General features: G+C 38.4%; 1 protein-coding gene across 3 annotated transcripts in view; it reads left to right on the top strand.

Annotated features, from left to right (window-relative positions):
• The first annotated feature begins 5474 nt into the window (after positions 1-5474).
• LOC109085748 (proprotein convertase subtilisin/kexin type 5-like) overlaps positions 5475-15265 on the top strand; it is a 50199-nt gene continuing 40408 nt past the window's right edge. For 2 of the 3 annotated variants that reach the window (XM_042762665.1, XM_042762664.1), the window contains exons 1-5: positions 5481-6065; positions 7543-7647; positions 10250-10393; positions 12723-12866; positions 14033-14109. In XM_042762665.1, coding sequence (XP_042618599.1) covers positions 5895-6065; positions 7543-7647; positions 10250-10393; positions 12723-12866; positions 14033-14109 — 641 coding nt within the window. In that variant the 5' untranslated portion in view covers positions 5481-5894. Of the gene's footprint in view, positions 6066-7542; positions 7648-10249; positions 10394-12722; positions 12867-14032; positions 14110-15265 lie in introns of all 3 variants that reach the window. The other variant, XM_042762662.1, reaches the window with a different exon arrangement.

The following is a 15265-nucleotide window of genomic DNA, read 5'->3' as shown; positions in this document are numbered from 1 at the left end:
GGACACTCCTGTATAATAAGTTTTTAATCTCACTGAGCTTCTCTCCTGGTTAAATAAAGGCGAATATATAATCTCAGCAACATCTCCTTAATAGATTTACAGGGCAAAGGCTCTTCAGACTTGAATTAGCTCAGGGGTTTAGGTATTTTATCTCATCTAAGCTGATCTGTTCAAGGAGTTTAAAAGGTGGTGTGTCACGATGACGTTCTCTCCAATAATTCTGCCTTCTATCTTCCCTGGAGACAATCTGCAATGACGTGAAGACCATAAGCATTCAGTCTACAGCAGTGGTTGACTTTTTAAATCCCTCCATTGTCCATCACAATATTTGAGGCCGACAATGTTTTTTTATTTTTGGTATTTCTGCTGTAATTATAACAGTGCTATTTATTTAAATATTTTTTTATTAATAGAAAGTAGGAGTGTTGATTAACTTAACTTTACATTCTGATGTTTCATTTAATTTTTATTTTTAAGCAGTTTATTCAAAACACATTGACAGATGGATTTGTGTTTCAGTAAAGAGTGATGTCAGTGTCCGTCATATAGTTATGAACACTAGAGGGCGCCAGCATGAAGAGGTGCTTTAGTAAGTAACCTAGTTTTTAACTGTGCTTAATTTTGCTTTCAAAGTGGATGAAAGTAACATTGTTTTACTGATTAGTATGTTCTTTTTTTAATATATTTAACTTCTTTCTCACACACACACAAAAAGACTGTGAAAGTCAATAGGGTCCAAACAACACTGACTTTCTTACATGGACAAAAATAAATAAATAAACAATCCAAATATCTTTTTGTGACTATGTTCCACAGAAAAAGAAAATCGTACAGTTTTGGAATGACGTGCAGGTGAGTAAATGCTGACACAATTTCCATTTTTGAGCGAACTATCCATTTCAATTCTATATGATGGTTTTAAAACAGTACAGCAATGAATTGTGGTCCTTTATCGTATCATACAATGACCTTTAGAAGATGATGCGGTCTTCATGGCACTCACTATTGTGTATTTTCATTCATGTGGACATATATAGGGCTGGCCTGCAGTGTTAATTACTCTGATGCAGTGAAGCTTTGCATTAATTGATGCAGTGTTTGCATTAATTTACTTTGCTATAACATTAGATTGTCTGTCAGCTGAATAGCTGGCTGGCTCCGAATAATGTAGTCTCTGTGTGTGTGTGTGTGTGTGTCTGTGTGTGTGTGTGTGTGTGTGCATATAGAGGGAAAATGTTTCTAAGAATGAAGTTGTGTGTCATCCATGCACTGATTTGCTGAGAATAACAATGATCTCCTGCCAGTGAGACCAGTGAGGGGCTCCCACATTGCCGTCAGGGCCACAGAGCCCTTTTTGTCTTGCTGCTGTGTGTTTTCTGGCTGCCTGTCTCTCTCACATATGCAGGTCAATGGGCCCAGCCTGTGTGATGTTTGACTACTGTCTCTTTATTTCCATCAGCATTTAGCACGTAAAATCCTCCCTGCCAAAAATTACATTTAGAGAAGCTATCAAGTAATACAGTTTTGACTGCATCAACCAGTCAAATCATTTTACATGCTGCTGCCCTACTTCTCTTATTGCATTTGGTGAGCAAGTGCACAAATGAATAAATGGGTTCTATGCATTAGCCACAGAACTCCTTGTTAGGTGGTCTGAGGAGTTACATGGGGTCCGGCCGTGTGAGAATTGTTTAGTGACATTAAAAGGAGCTTATGAGATGAATTAAATATTTTAAATAATTTTGTCTGTAAATTTCGGTTGAGGTTTGTCTCATTCCTGTGGGACAATAAAGAAATATTCACCCAAAATGAGAAGTCAATGTGGTCCAAAACATGGACGAAAAAAAGAACTGAGCCTTTTTTCAAAAATATCAAAAAATATCTAAGCCATTCTTGTTTTGGGGGGGGGGTGATCTATCCACTCACCCCACATACAAATTAAAATAAAATTTACTCAATAAACAATAAACAAACAGGGGCTATCCTTTTAAAGACATCTTAAATGGTAATAAAAATGTTTTTGCAATATACTTGTAATGTCTCAGTCTATAATATAGTGATGAATATTGACTATTTCTTGTGTATATAGCTCTTATGCAGCTTCGCCCCTTTTCAGCACTGTGCTTGTTGTCTGAACTGCTCATTTTAAAATCTTCCCAATCAACTGACATTTGTTTCAATGCATATGATAACTTTAGTTAAGTTTACAATAAGTAAATCCATTCACTGGTAAATTCTTCTTCAACAGCTACGATACAGAGCTACCGCAAAACAGAAGTTCAAAGAAATTCTAAATATGGCTGAGCACTTGTTTCTCATGAACCTGATTTCAGTTCAGCCACTCTGACTAAAGGCTGGAATACACAGGACTTTTGAAATTTAAACCGATTATAAAACACTCATATACCCAGGCCTTAAACCCTTGCGGTCTTCCTCAAAGTACACTTTTGTGATATAATGCGGCTTTGGCCTTGTCCCAAATCGCACCCTAAACCCTTGCATTCTTACACAAATTCCAAACACACCTGAAAAAATACCGCTCACAATCACCGCTATAAAACCTAAAATGACAACGCAGAAGTGCACATTGAGGGCAAAGGGGACGCTCACGAGCACCCTTCTGAAAGCTAAAATGACGAATGGGACACCCTCGTCTCGTGGACTTAAAGGGATACTCCACCCCAAAATTTGGTCATTAATCACTTACCCCCATGTCATGGGGGTCGTTCTAAGTTATTAATGACCAAATTTTCATTTTGGGGTGGAGTATCCCTTTAACAGACATACGCACACGGCTGCCATTGTGAAGCCCAAAGTATACTTTGGCCGTCCACGATGGTTCACGCACTGTCCGTGTTATGCAATTTTCGTCATCAGAAGTTTTGTGACCGTGCAGACAGTCCACCTACAACATTGCAGGTGCGAGGGGATTGTTGAAACAGAACTAGTCTACTAGGTGGTACTGCACATGTGTTGAACTCGTCCCTTCACAGTTGAGTATAGGCCCTGTCCCAAATGGCACACTTCTTCATGTGCATTTGTGGTCTAGTGGACTTACAATGGCCACCATGTATGCGTGTCCGTTAAGTCTAAGAGACCACAGGGTGTCTCATTCGTCATTTTAGCTTTCAGAAGGGTGCTCACGAGCGCCCCCTTTGCAGCCGCTATGGGCCCTCGATGCACACTTCTGCTGAGCCCACACTGAGGCGAGCTCCACAGCAGACTTCTAGCCGACAGTCAAAGCGGAATTAAGTTACGAAAGTGTGGAAGCAGAGGAAAACAGCAAGGGTTCAGGGTGCGATTTGGGACAAGGCCATAGTTTGAAAGCTGTGTGGATGCATCTGTGCATGAGACGGAATGTGGAAAGTGAAGTATACCTGCGCTATAAGTCCACAAGTGCACATGAAGTGTACTATGTGGGACAGGGCCTATGCACTTATACACTATGTACTCAACCCTGTAGTGTAGGAATTTTATAAATTCTAAATGTTATTTATAGATAAATGGTGTGAACGTACTACTTGCAATATTTATGCTATAAAATGACATAGAATAGTGCATAAGTAAGCAAATTGGGACACACCTTATGTGTCTAAAATAGTCCAAAAATATCAAGCATGCTTGATGTCCCATGACTGTAAAATCAGATTTGGTGCTCACCAGTCTCTACGCGTTTTTCTGTGAAATCTGTAAACTGAAAACTGCACACTGGCTCTGGCTTTCAACAGCGTAAACTACAAATCGGTGGAACAAATCTGTGCAAAACTTGTATTGTGTAGGCTATCCCCACCTTAACCTGACTAACTTTGTGTTTTACTTCAATGTTGTTTGAAAATGCAGCAGAAAAAAATAAATAATAAAACAAATAAAAATATATTATTCAGTCATCTTAGACCTCCTATTCTTTTATTTTGACTGGCTTTGTGGGTTCAAGCCTTAATTGGGGGGTCAGACCCCCCAGACCCCCATAATTCACACCCTGGGATAATAATTATCCAGTGATTTCCGCGCATTACGTTTGTTTACTCAGCTCTGAAGAGGTGATAAATAAAGGCTTAATTGCAGCAGAAGGAATGCACGCTGGTAACTGTTCTCAGAGGAAGACACTTGAAGGGGGGATGCGACTCGGGCTCGCGGGGTAATGGCTGTCAAGCGGAATTTGCGCCCCCCGGTAGAGATGCGTCGCGCTGAATGGGTTGCCCGCTACCTCCGTGAGCTGGGTACTTGATTCCGCTCTCAAATCTCCGCATGTCCCCTTCTTTTCTCCTCCTCCCTCGGTGCTTTAAATTACAATCCTGCTCTCGCACTCAATGGCGTGTTCACGGGGTGTTTTCGTCCCCTTTCATCTCGTTTATAAGGACCGTGAGATATTCTTGTCCCTCGTCTGTTGTCGGATTTGACAGCGGCTCCATTCACGGAGAAATTGGCCGTAATTAGTGCAATTATGCTGATTCGCACTTGTACTGCAAACGGAGCAGAGCGCGGAGGGATAACCAAAACAAAGATCAATCAATCAACGCTCGACACATAATGATGCCATCAAAAGTGTCTGGTGACGAGCGGATGCGACTGTGAGAGGAACAATTCTGCAGCCCACCACCTGTTATTGATACTGACGTCACAGAATGCTATGGACTCGAAGTAAACAAGGCACACAAGGTGTTTACTCAAGAACAAGTCAGTTCCAAATGTACAGAAAAACAGTGTTTATTTAGTAAATGATTGATGGGCATTCAGCTGCAAGCAGTCATGCTGATATTGTGTGAATGTGAAGTTGCTTTTTATAGTCTAATAAACTTGTATAATATTTGAGATCAAAATCTTGGCCTGTTCCATCAGTGAAGACAGTCCCAAAATAAGCCAAAACATCAAGTGTTGCATGTCACTAAAGCAATGCATGAACTGGAACAGACCGGCCTAGGCTATAACTACAACAACAACTATATATATATATATATATATATATATATATATATATATATATATATATATATATATATATATATATATATATTTGTATATTATATTATATTATATTATATTATATTATATTATTATAAGTGTGCTTCAGCTATGTTTGCTTTTGACAATTGGCTGTCAGTGTTTATATTTTTATCAACTGGAAAAAAAAAATCATCCTGAAAGTGATTTCTTTTGTTCCTCTGTCATTATGGTTAAAGCTGTGGTGTGAACCTCCTGTTCTCATACACGATTATTAGATCATAGAACGATTATTAAAACTTTATAGATATCAATATCATATTTGGTAGCTACCAATAAAGATAACTATAACTATAACTATAACTATATAAGGATCCACGCAATAAAATTCAGTTCTTCGTAAACACGCACTGCAGCTATGTCTTTTGTCATCTTAAATGCTTTACATCTTTAAAGTCAGGTTGATTCTGATTGGCTGTCAATGTTTTTATCTTTCATCAACAAGAGTAATTCCAACACTCTCTGTGCTGACGGAACGCGGTGTGTCTTTAAGACCCTGCGGAGCCCCGGTAACTCCACACGGCTCGGTGTCCGTACTCTCCAGACTCTCTCTGTAGTTATTTGAGGGAGGCGCTAGAGCCATATCTCCACTTGGAAGTAACGGCACTGTCTTGAGAGAACGAATCAAGCCAAAGCCGTGCGAACAGACTCTCGCGTCTCTCGCGCTCTCTCTCTCTCTCTCTCCGTGGCGACGGAGTGTGCGCGGCCGATGCGCTGCAGACCGAAGCGTTCCGAGGCTCGTATCCCGTTTAAATCCTGCGCTCTCCCTCTGCTGAGTATATGTGGAGCTCAAGCGACACTTCTATGAGAAACCGCGCTGAACGGCGAGACGAAGTTTGGTTGTTTTCCTAAACCGGGGGTGCTGGGGAGAGTCGAGAGAGAGATAGCGAAAGATGGTTTTGAACAGCCTCCCGTGCGTCCTGGTTTCGCTGTGCCTGGTTTTTTTCTCGTCTTCTCCGTGCAAAGCTCGGATTTACACCAACCACTGGGCTGTTCGGATAGCCGGCGGACCTGAGCAAGCGGACCATATCGCGAGTAAATATGGGTACAGAAACCTGGGCCAGGTACGTGTGTCCTGCACTAACATGCTTTGAAGCGTTTCACGGGTGTTATTTCATCGTGTTTGCCGCCCAGTGCTCTTTCCCCTCAGTGCAAGTGTGTTTTCACTTTGATTGAAGTTCAAACGTCAAGGCTGGAAGTTTCCCAGAGTTGTGTTTTGATAATTCAGACTGATAAATTCACATTTTCAAGACCAGTCTGCCTGAAGTCTCGTTTATAGCGCAGGTCTCCACTGACTCCCAACAACAACAGGTGTTTTCGAAACTTTCCTGCGAGTTGGTGGATCTATTTACTGTTGTGTGTTAGTAATGAATGCTAAAATTATCTAAATCTAAATCTAAAATTATAAGTTAGAATCCAAAGTCATGCATGACATGCAGCTCGAGCAGGATTCGTGATATGTAACATTCAGTGTAACAAGCTGAAAATGTTACACAGGCTGAAAGTGTTAGTTTCATATGTTCTAATTGAGTACTTAGAATACTTTAGATTAAAATGACATAAAATGCAGCCGTTTGCAATTAAGTCAAATCAAGTTTTGTAGATGTAAAGGACTGCATTATGCGGCATTATAAACTGCCTTGGTCTCAGTTTCATCTTCCTTCTTATTATATATAATGTATAGTTTAGTTTAATCATATGTTTTGTAGTCCAGTTAGTACTTTGGTGGTAAAAAAAAAATGCTGGTGCATTTAAATAAATAATAGGTTAATGTAAGTTTATGGTGGAGCCTTAAACTTCGCTCAGGCTTCAGCAAGCCTGTATGTCGGATCTCAGATCTGCCATGTGGTGAGAGATTTCACTGCGACCGTGTTCAGTGTCTGATTTCACAATGTGCTATCTTATCGCCCATCTTGTCACATCCAGAGTAACTATTTATGAAAGTTTAAGCACTCCTCTTGAACTTTGCAACTCATCAGCCTTGTGTCCTCCTGTGGGAATCTGCTGTGATGAGATTGCATTAGGAGCCAGCTGTAGCCTATGTGTTCATGAACAAAACAAACGTCAAGTTAATTTAAAAGCAGTTGCTTTATAAGCAGCGTAAGCCCATTTGATTGACTGGCAAAGCTTATCATTGGCTTCAAGAGTCATTATTTTGTATGACAGACTCCTGTATCCCTGTGGAGTACAGTAGTCAGTGGAGAATGTTTCATGGCTGCCTGGTGTTATTGCACTTGTCAAATGAATCTGTTCAGTGGAAAGTGATACAGCCTCTTGAGTAACCAGTCTTCCAGTCAATGACATCCTAAATAATAAACGATGCATGCTGGTTTCAACATGCCTGCGGTAAATGTTGCTGTAGCTCTTTCCTATGTATTCATACCGATATTCTTACATATTAGACGTGCCTGCCCTGATATGCTTTTTTTAGTTATTTAGTACAGCTGCGCATTTAGATTCTTGTTTTGCAATATGTTATTTTGTGATGTGTTTCTGATGTTGCAATGCATTAAATGACAGTTTTGTGTGTTGTTCCTGTAGATTGGTGATCTGAAGGACTACTACCATTTCTTCCACAGCCGGACGATAAAAAGGTCGACGCTTTTCAGCAGAGGCACACACAGCTTCATCTCCATGGAGCCAAAGGTCAGGCTGTCACTATGGCAACCCCACACCTGTGTGTTCTATGGTCTATATGGACTCCTGATCTTGATCATCACTGACTAGAATTCACAGTGTATTCCAAACAACTGTTGCGCAATGCACATGCAAAGTTCTGTTCACGAACAGCGCTTTGTGTAAAATCTTGAAAAGGACGGTTGGGTTAACATGTTGGAAACCTCACAGTGTTGTTTTGTTTATCCAAAAGTTAAAATTGTCATCTTTTACTCACCGTGTCGTTCAAAACATGTTGGATTGACTTTCTTCTGTGGAACAAAATGAGATATTTAGCAGAATGTTAATGCTGCTCTTTTCTGTACAACTTAAAGGGATAGTTCACCCAAAAATCAAAATTATGTCATTAATGACTCACCCTCATGTCGTTCCAAACCCGTGAGACCTCCGTTCATCTTCGGAACACAGTATAAGATATTTTAAGATTTAGTCCGAGAGCTTTCTGACCCTCCATTGAGAATGTATGTACGGTATACTGTCCACGTCCAGAAAGGTAAATAAAAACATCTTCAAAGTAGTCCATGTGACATCAGAGGGTCCGTGGTCTGTTTTTTGAAGCATCGAAAATACATTTTGGTCCAAAAATATCAAAAACTACGACTTTATTCAGGATTGACTTCTCTCCCGGGTCTGTTATGAGCGCGTTCACAATACTGCAGTTTAGTGATATCCGGTTCGCGAACGAATCACTCGATGTAACCGGATCTTCTTGAACCAGTTCACCAAATCGAACTGAATCGTTTGAAACGGTTCGCGTCTACAATAACCATTAATCCACAAATGACTTAAGCTGTTAACTTTTTTAACATGGCTGACACTCCCTCTGAGTTCAAATAAAACCAATATCCCGGAGTAATTCATTTACTCAAACAGTACACTGACTGAACCGAGCCAGATAACGAACGAAACATTGACTCGTTCTCGAGTCAAGAACCGTTTCTGTCGGACGCGTGCGATTCGAGAACCGAGGAGCTGATGATACTGCGCATGCGTGAAGCAGACTGACACACAGCGCGTCTGAACTGAACTGGTTCTTTTGGTGATTGATTCTGAACCGATTCTGTGCTAATGTTATGAGCGCGGGTAAACCGAAGGCTTGAATCAAGGGCAATCATCGCCAATGAAGTCATTACGTCGAGCGCAAAAGAACTGGTGAACCGTTTTCGGCAACCGGTTTATTGAATCAAACTGTCCGAAAGAACCGGTTCGCGGAAAAGAACAGAACTTCCCATCACTACCGGTGATCCGAAAACCGATGCAACCGGTTCTTGACTCGAGAACGAGTCAATGTTTCGTTCGTTATCTGGCTCGGTCAGCAGTTCAGTCAGTGTACTGTTTGAGTAAATGAATAACTCCGGGATATTGATTTATTTGAACTCAGAGGGAGTGTCAGCCATGTTAAAAAAGTTAACAGCTTAAGTCATTTGTGGATTAAGGCTTATTGTTGACGCGAACCGTTTCAAACGATTCAGTTCGATTTGGTGAACTGGTTCAAGAAGATCCGGTTACATCGAGTGATTCGTTTGCGAACCGGATATCACTACACTGCAGTGCTGTGAACGCGCTCATAACAGACCCGGAAGAGAAGACAATGCTGAATAAAGTCGTAGTTTTTGATTTTTTTGGACCAAAATGTATTTTCGATGCTTCAAAAAATTCTAACGGACCCTCTGATGTCACATGGACTACTTTGAAGATGTTTTTTTTACCTTTCTGGACATGGACAGTATACCGTACATACATTCTCAATGGAGGGTCAGAAAGCTCTCGGACTAAATCTAAAATATCTTATACTGTGTTCCGAAGATGAACGGAGGTCTCACGGGTTTGGAACGACATGAGGGTGAGTCATTAATGACATAATTTTGATTTTTGGGTGAACTATCCCTTTAAGTGAATGGTGACCAATGTCTGTCAATCTCTAAAAATGACAAAAAGCACCTTTAAAGCAAAAACTGAAAATGAGATTATTTTTATTTATTTTTTTCACCGTAGCTTTCAAATCTTATTTGCATATATTTCGAAATCCGAAATGTGTCTTTTCAAGTTTGACGTCAGTGATGCCAAAAACCATTTGTGTTTTTTATTCGGCGGAGGACAAAATCATACAGGTTTGAAAAGACATGAAGGTCAATAAATAATGACATAATATTCATTTCTACCAAATAACCAATTCATGGACTTTTTGTAGCTGTATAATTGAAGTCAAACATGTTCGTGAGCTACATGAATGAAGCCTATGTATGTATATTTCAAGGAAAAATTAAGGTATGATATAGTGCATTAGGAAAGTTAGCACTATATATTATTACAATTTTTTACATTGTGACATTACCTTTTTTATAATTAAGGACATTTTCCTCCATAATTCTCATTAACAAAAAAATTAATTGCCATCATTCTTATTATTATTGTATTACTACAAAGAAAGTATGTTTATATCATCAAAGTGTTTATACCTTTGACATCATTGGATAGTTTCTCATTACTGTATAGCCATCATTCATTTAATAAGTCATGAAAAGATGTTAGTTTGTCAGCTCCTAAAGGACCTCTTCTCATTCTTTCTCAGGTGGAGTGGGTGCAACAGCAGGTGGTGAAGAGGAGAACAAAGCGAGATTATAAACCCTCATATCCTGGTCCTGTACAGTACAGTATGGTGCAGCCCAGCTCCATTTACTTCAATGATGCTAAATGGACCAGTATGTGGTACATAGTAAGTATTATTAATGAACATGCTGTACATTGTTCTTGTGAGTTGCTAACATTGAAAAACACTGATCATTGTCGTGGTTTTCATCATTTCCTACTCTACTGCAGAAAATATGGGGCATTACTGAACTGTTCAACTCTTCCGTCATTAACCAAGATCTTACAGTGAATGAATCATCAAGCACGTCTTATTCTGAAAGGGAAAAAATTCCATCATCAAAATGGATTTACTTTCTCCTCATCAAAAAACTTGCTGATGTTAGAAAAGGCACATGGATACGGGGAAATCATTCTGTTTAATTTATTTGTAAAGCATTTCTTATGCCTTACAAATCCCACAGTGATCAATGAAAAGGTGATAGCAGCAAGGAAGAAACTTTAAGATAAAGACTGATATAATTATCCAATAATATCATAGACTAGCTCCAAATCCAGAAGGATAAAATCAAGTCACGTCTCATTCTGTTTAAGTCAGCAATACAGCCCATTATTGAATCGAAATGCATTGCGAATGCTTTCATTAAAGACAGTGTATCATGTTGAATGCAAAACCAAGCCAATCTTCTGCTTTTCAAGACACCTTTCACTAAAACGTAATGGCAGGTAGTAAAACTTCAGTGTTTTTAACTAAAAAAAATTGTCAGATTGAATCTCGCTCAACGGAAACGATGCCTGCCACACCAGATTAGCCGAGTTTCTACATGTGAAAACCACCCAGAGAGATACACTGAGCTTTGGTAAGCTCTAACATAACGTCTCGCGGAGATATTTTCTGTGAGGTAATTGTATAAACAGGCTCTTGTTTTCATAGCTGTCATGTTCCTCAGCTCACGAGAGTCGAGAAAATGGTGTGGTTCATCAGCACGTAGGGAATGTGAAGACATCCTTGCGCTTTTTTACACTGTAAACAGCCATTCAGATTTCCCAGAATGTACAAAGGTTGCACTTTGGCTGCTGCTGAATCCTTGAGTCATAGCACACATAGCAATTGTTGTCATTACTTTCTGTCTACGAACGTATTTATAGCTTCGACCAAAACGGCGAGCGTGAACTAAGCGCTTGTTCTTTAATGGGTTGTTACAGATCTGTCAATGGTTAATATGGCTCAGATAACATTAATACTTTGACCCGAAAGCATCCATTTGGCTCAGGTTTCTCATGTTGACGTGTGAGTTACACTTTGGGAGCAAATAAACTTGACTTTCCAGGATGGGGTCTAATTCTAACTCTAGGCCCAAACTGTACATTTGGTTCCATGTGACGCATGTAATAACAGTGTTTGAGGTAGACGAGGAAAGATGCAGTAATTTACAGAGATATGTTTTAAAAATAATTTTAGCTTGTTACCACGTACTTGGGATTTTTTTAAAGCACCAAAAATAGGCAGGATTTTACTCTGGCTGTGGCCTTGTGTTTGGCATGCATGTTGCAGGCACATTGAGCTGTGGTAATCGTGGGAGATGTGGGATCGAATCCACCCCTCCCTGTATCTCAGTAATTTTTTTTTTTATATAATAATAACCAGAAGACCTACATTTTCTTTGCATCTGCAAACATAAACACTAAATGCATTTATGGTAGTCCTTCAAAATGCTTCTATGCACATTTCTGATCAAAGGTTTGGGGGTCTGTAAGATTTTTTTTTAAGGTTTTTGAAAATCTCTTATATTCACCAAAACTGCATTTATTTGATTAAAAGTGTAATAATATTGTGAAATATTTTAATTAAAATAATAATTTAAAATAAGTGTTTTTATATATATATATATATATATATATATATATATATATATATATAATATATATATATATATATATATATATATATATATATATATATATATATATCAGATATATATATATATTATATATATATATATATATATATATATATATATAAACTTAATTTTTCCCTGTGATGCAAAGCTGAATTTTCAGCATCATTACTCCAGTCTTCAGTGTCACATGATCCTTCAGAAATCATTCTAATATTCTGATTTGCTGCAAAAGAACCATTTCTGATTATTATCAATGTTGAGAACAGCTGTGCTGCTTAATATTTTTGTGAAAACTATGATACATTTTTTTTCAGGATCATTTGATGAATATAAAGTTCAAAAGAACAGCATTTATTTGAAATTTAAGCATTTTGTAACATTTACTGTCACTTTTGAATAATTGAATGCATCTTTGCTGAATAAAAGTATTAGCTCTTTACCACAACAAAAAATCTCACTGGCTGTAAACTTTTGAACAGCAGTGTGAGCATTACAGTGTGAGACTCTTCACCTAATTAGATTGTTTTACGTCCTCTTTTATTTCTGTCTTTGCAGCACTGTAATGATAACATCCATAACTGTCAGTCTGACATGAATATCGTGGGCGCGTGGAAGAGAGGCTATACAGGGAAGGATGTGGTGGTTACCATTCTGGATGACGGTATCGAGAGGAACCACCCAGATCTCATCCAGAACTATGTATGTGTATCTCTGTGTGTGTGTGTGTGTGTGTGTGTGTGTGTATGAGTGTTTTTAAGAAAGTAATTACTTGCTTGCTGTGTACTCTGTATTATATATTTATTAGTGGTTACATTTTTAGTCAAATTTGACTAAAAAATTATCTTTTCACACAGAATGTGTTTTGTAGTCCACCGCTCTGCTTTTCCATTTAATTTCTTATGTCAATTTAAAAAAAAATAAAATAAAGTGCATTTATAACACTATGCTTTTATTAACATGGCCTTAAATTTAAGAAAACTAACACTTCTGCTGGGAAAAATGGAAACGTTAAAATTATATTTGTTGTAGTTTCCATTCCCCACTAAAAAAGGTTTACCCAACTCGCTAGAAATAAGAAGGAGGTCCGTGGAGTTAGCATTAGCAGGATGCTGAGCTAATGTCACAATACTCTAAAGCATAAAAACACATATTGCATACTGGAATACCAGGTAAAGCAATCCATCTTAGTTACATTGAGCTTTAACTTATTATCGAACAGAATGTATGTTCATTTATAATTAGCATTTCTGCTAATTTCTCGTTGCAGTGCATTCTGGGATACACATGATACTGCCTTAGAATTTGGCTAAAACAAGTAATCAGTATGATCAAGGCTGCTTTAAGGCAAGCCTCCAAGGTTAGCAAAAAATAAAAAGAAGTCAGAGACAATTTAAGTAGGATTCAGTTTACACACATGCCATTCATTTCAATGGGATCCACAAACAGTGACTGACAACAATGAGCTCTGACAGAAGTTCAGTGTAGGAATCTGATCATATACGCTTTCTCCAATGGTACATTCACGAACCTTGGTGTCTCCCAATAATAAGCCCACCTCTGGTTTAATTAAAATAGCTACCTTTTATAATATTTGAGCACACCAATGATGCCTTAATAACCTAAAACTAAGTCTTGGATCAGAGCAATTGAGCAAAACAAAAGCACCCAGACTGAGACGTTTCGTAAATTGACTGATGATTTTGTGTTTATATAAGCTCAGTCCTGAAAGTACATGTCCAGATTCACATGTTCACATGCATAAGTCTAAAAGCGTTGTCCTAACTGGCACATTCCCATAATGGATGGAAAAATCCACATTTGACCGTGTTCTCATGTGTCTTTTTCTTCCTTTGATCTGTTTGCAGGATAATGAGGCCAGTTATGATGTGAACGGTAATGACATGGATCCCATGCCACGATATGATGCCAGTAATGAGAACAAGTAAGAGTGAAGTTTATTACACACTTTGAGCATATCAGGTCATTAAAACCCTGGAAAGGCTTAGTTTATACAGTCCTCTCTGTGGTGTGTGTGTGAATGTGGGTATTTGGCTTCTGATCTGTGCGCTAGTAAGAGTGTTTGGCATGTTTGTTTGGTGAATGTGGGTTTTTGGAGTTTGCTTTTTGTGCGTCTGAGGGTTTCTTAGGTGTATGAGTAAATATGGCGCTTGGCTTGCAATCAGTGTGTGTAGAAGTAAGTGTATTTGGCATGTTTGCTTGGCAAAAAGGGATTTTCGGAATTAGCTTTCTGTGAGAGATTATGCGTGTGTGTGGAAATGTTGGCACAAGATCAGTGTGTATTTGGAAGTGTTTGGTGAATGGTGAGATTTGGTTTATTGTGTGTGTATATATATATATATATGGGTGTGTTTTGTGAGTGGGTGGAGGCCCCCATGTGTTTTTGTGGCTGCCACTCTGTCAGTGTGTGTGAGCCTGTGCCAGATGGCTCTGCAGCTTTTTTGGACCATTCAGACTGAAAGCTTGGCCCGGGCTCTGATCCTCTCTGCCGTTGCCGTTTCTGCAAGGAGCTCAAGTGCAATGCAATTCTACAGCTGATGAGTGACAACCGAACCTCATCTGCTCCCTTCATGGAGTTTTGCAATCATTTACGCGCACGCATGCCATTCCAGATGTTCATGTTTTTCTTTCTTTCGTTGAACACAAAAGGAGACATTTTCAAGAATATTCACAAAGCTGTCTACTGTAGCAGATAGCTTTCAAAATATGAACAGACAAAAAAACAAAACCAAACAAAAAAAGACAAAAACATAAAATTATTGCAAATAATCTTTATTCTAGTGCGCTATATTTTAAAGTGAATTTTTGAAAACTGGTCACATTTTGTCCTCAAATCAAAACAAATGAATTATGTTTTGCACAGTGTTATTTTAGTAATATTTATATACTATTTTGGTTTCTATTAATATTTTGTATTGGCTTTTATTTTTTCAGTTTTCACTTTCATTTTAATTACATTTTTTATAATTTTGTTTTTTATAAATATTAAGTTTTAATTTATTTTAATTTTAGTTATTTCCAGTGAGTAGCTTTATTGCTTCATTTATTTAAGGCAACATTTCTCATTTTTCTTTATTTAA

Source organism: Cyprinus carpio, chromosome A8, assembly GCF_018340385.1.
Source record: "Cyprinus carpio isolate SPL01 chromosome A8, ASM1834038v1, whole genome shotgun sequence".
In the NCBI taxonomy this organism is placed as follows: domain Eukaryota; kingdom Metazoa; phylum Chordata; class Actinopteri; order Cypriniformes; family Cyprinidae; genus Cyprinus; species Cyprinus carpio.
The sequence above is the reverse complement of the archived record's forward strand: the minus strand, read 5'-3'. Positions and strand labels throughout refer to the sequence as shown.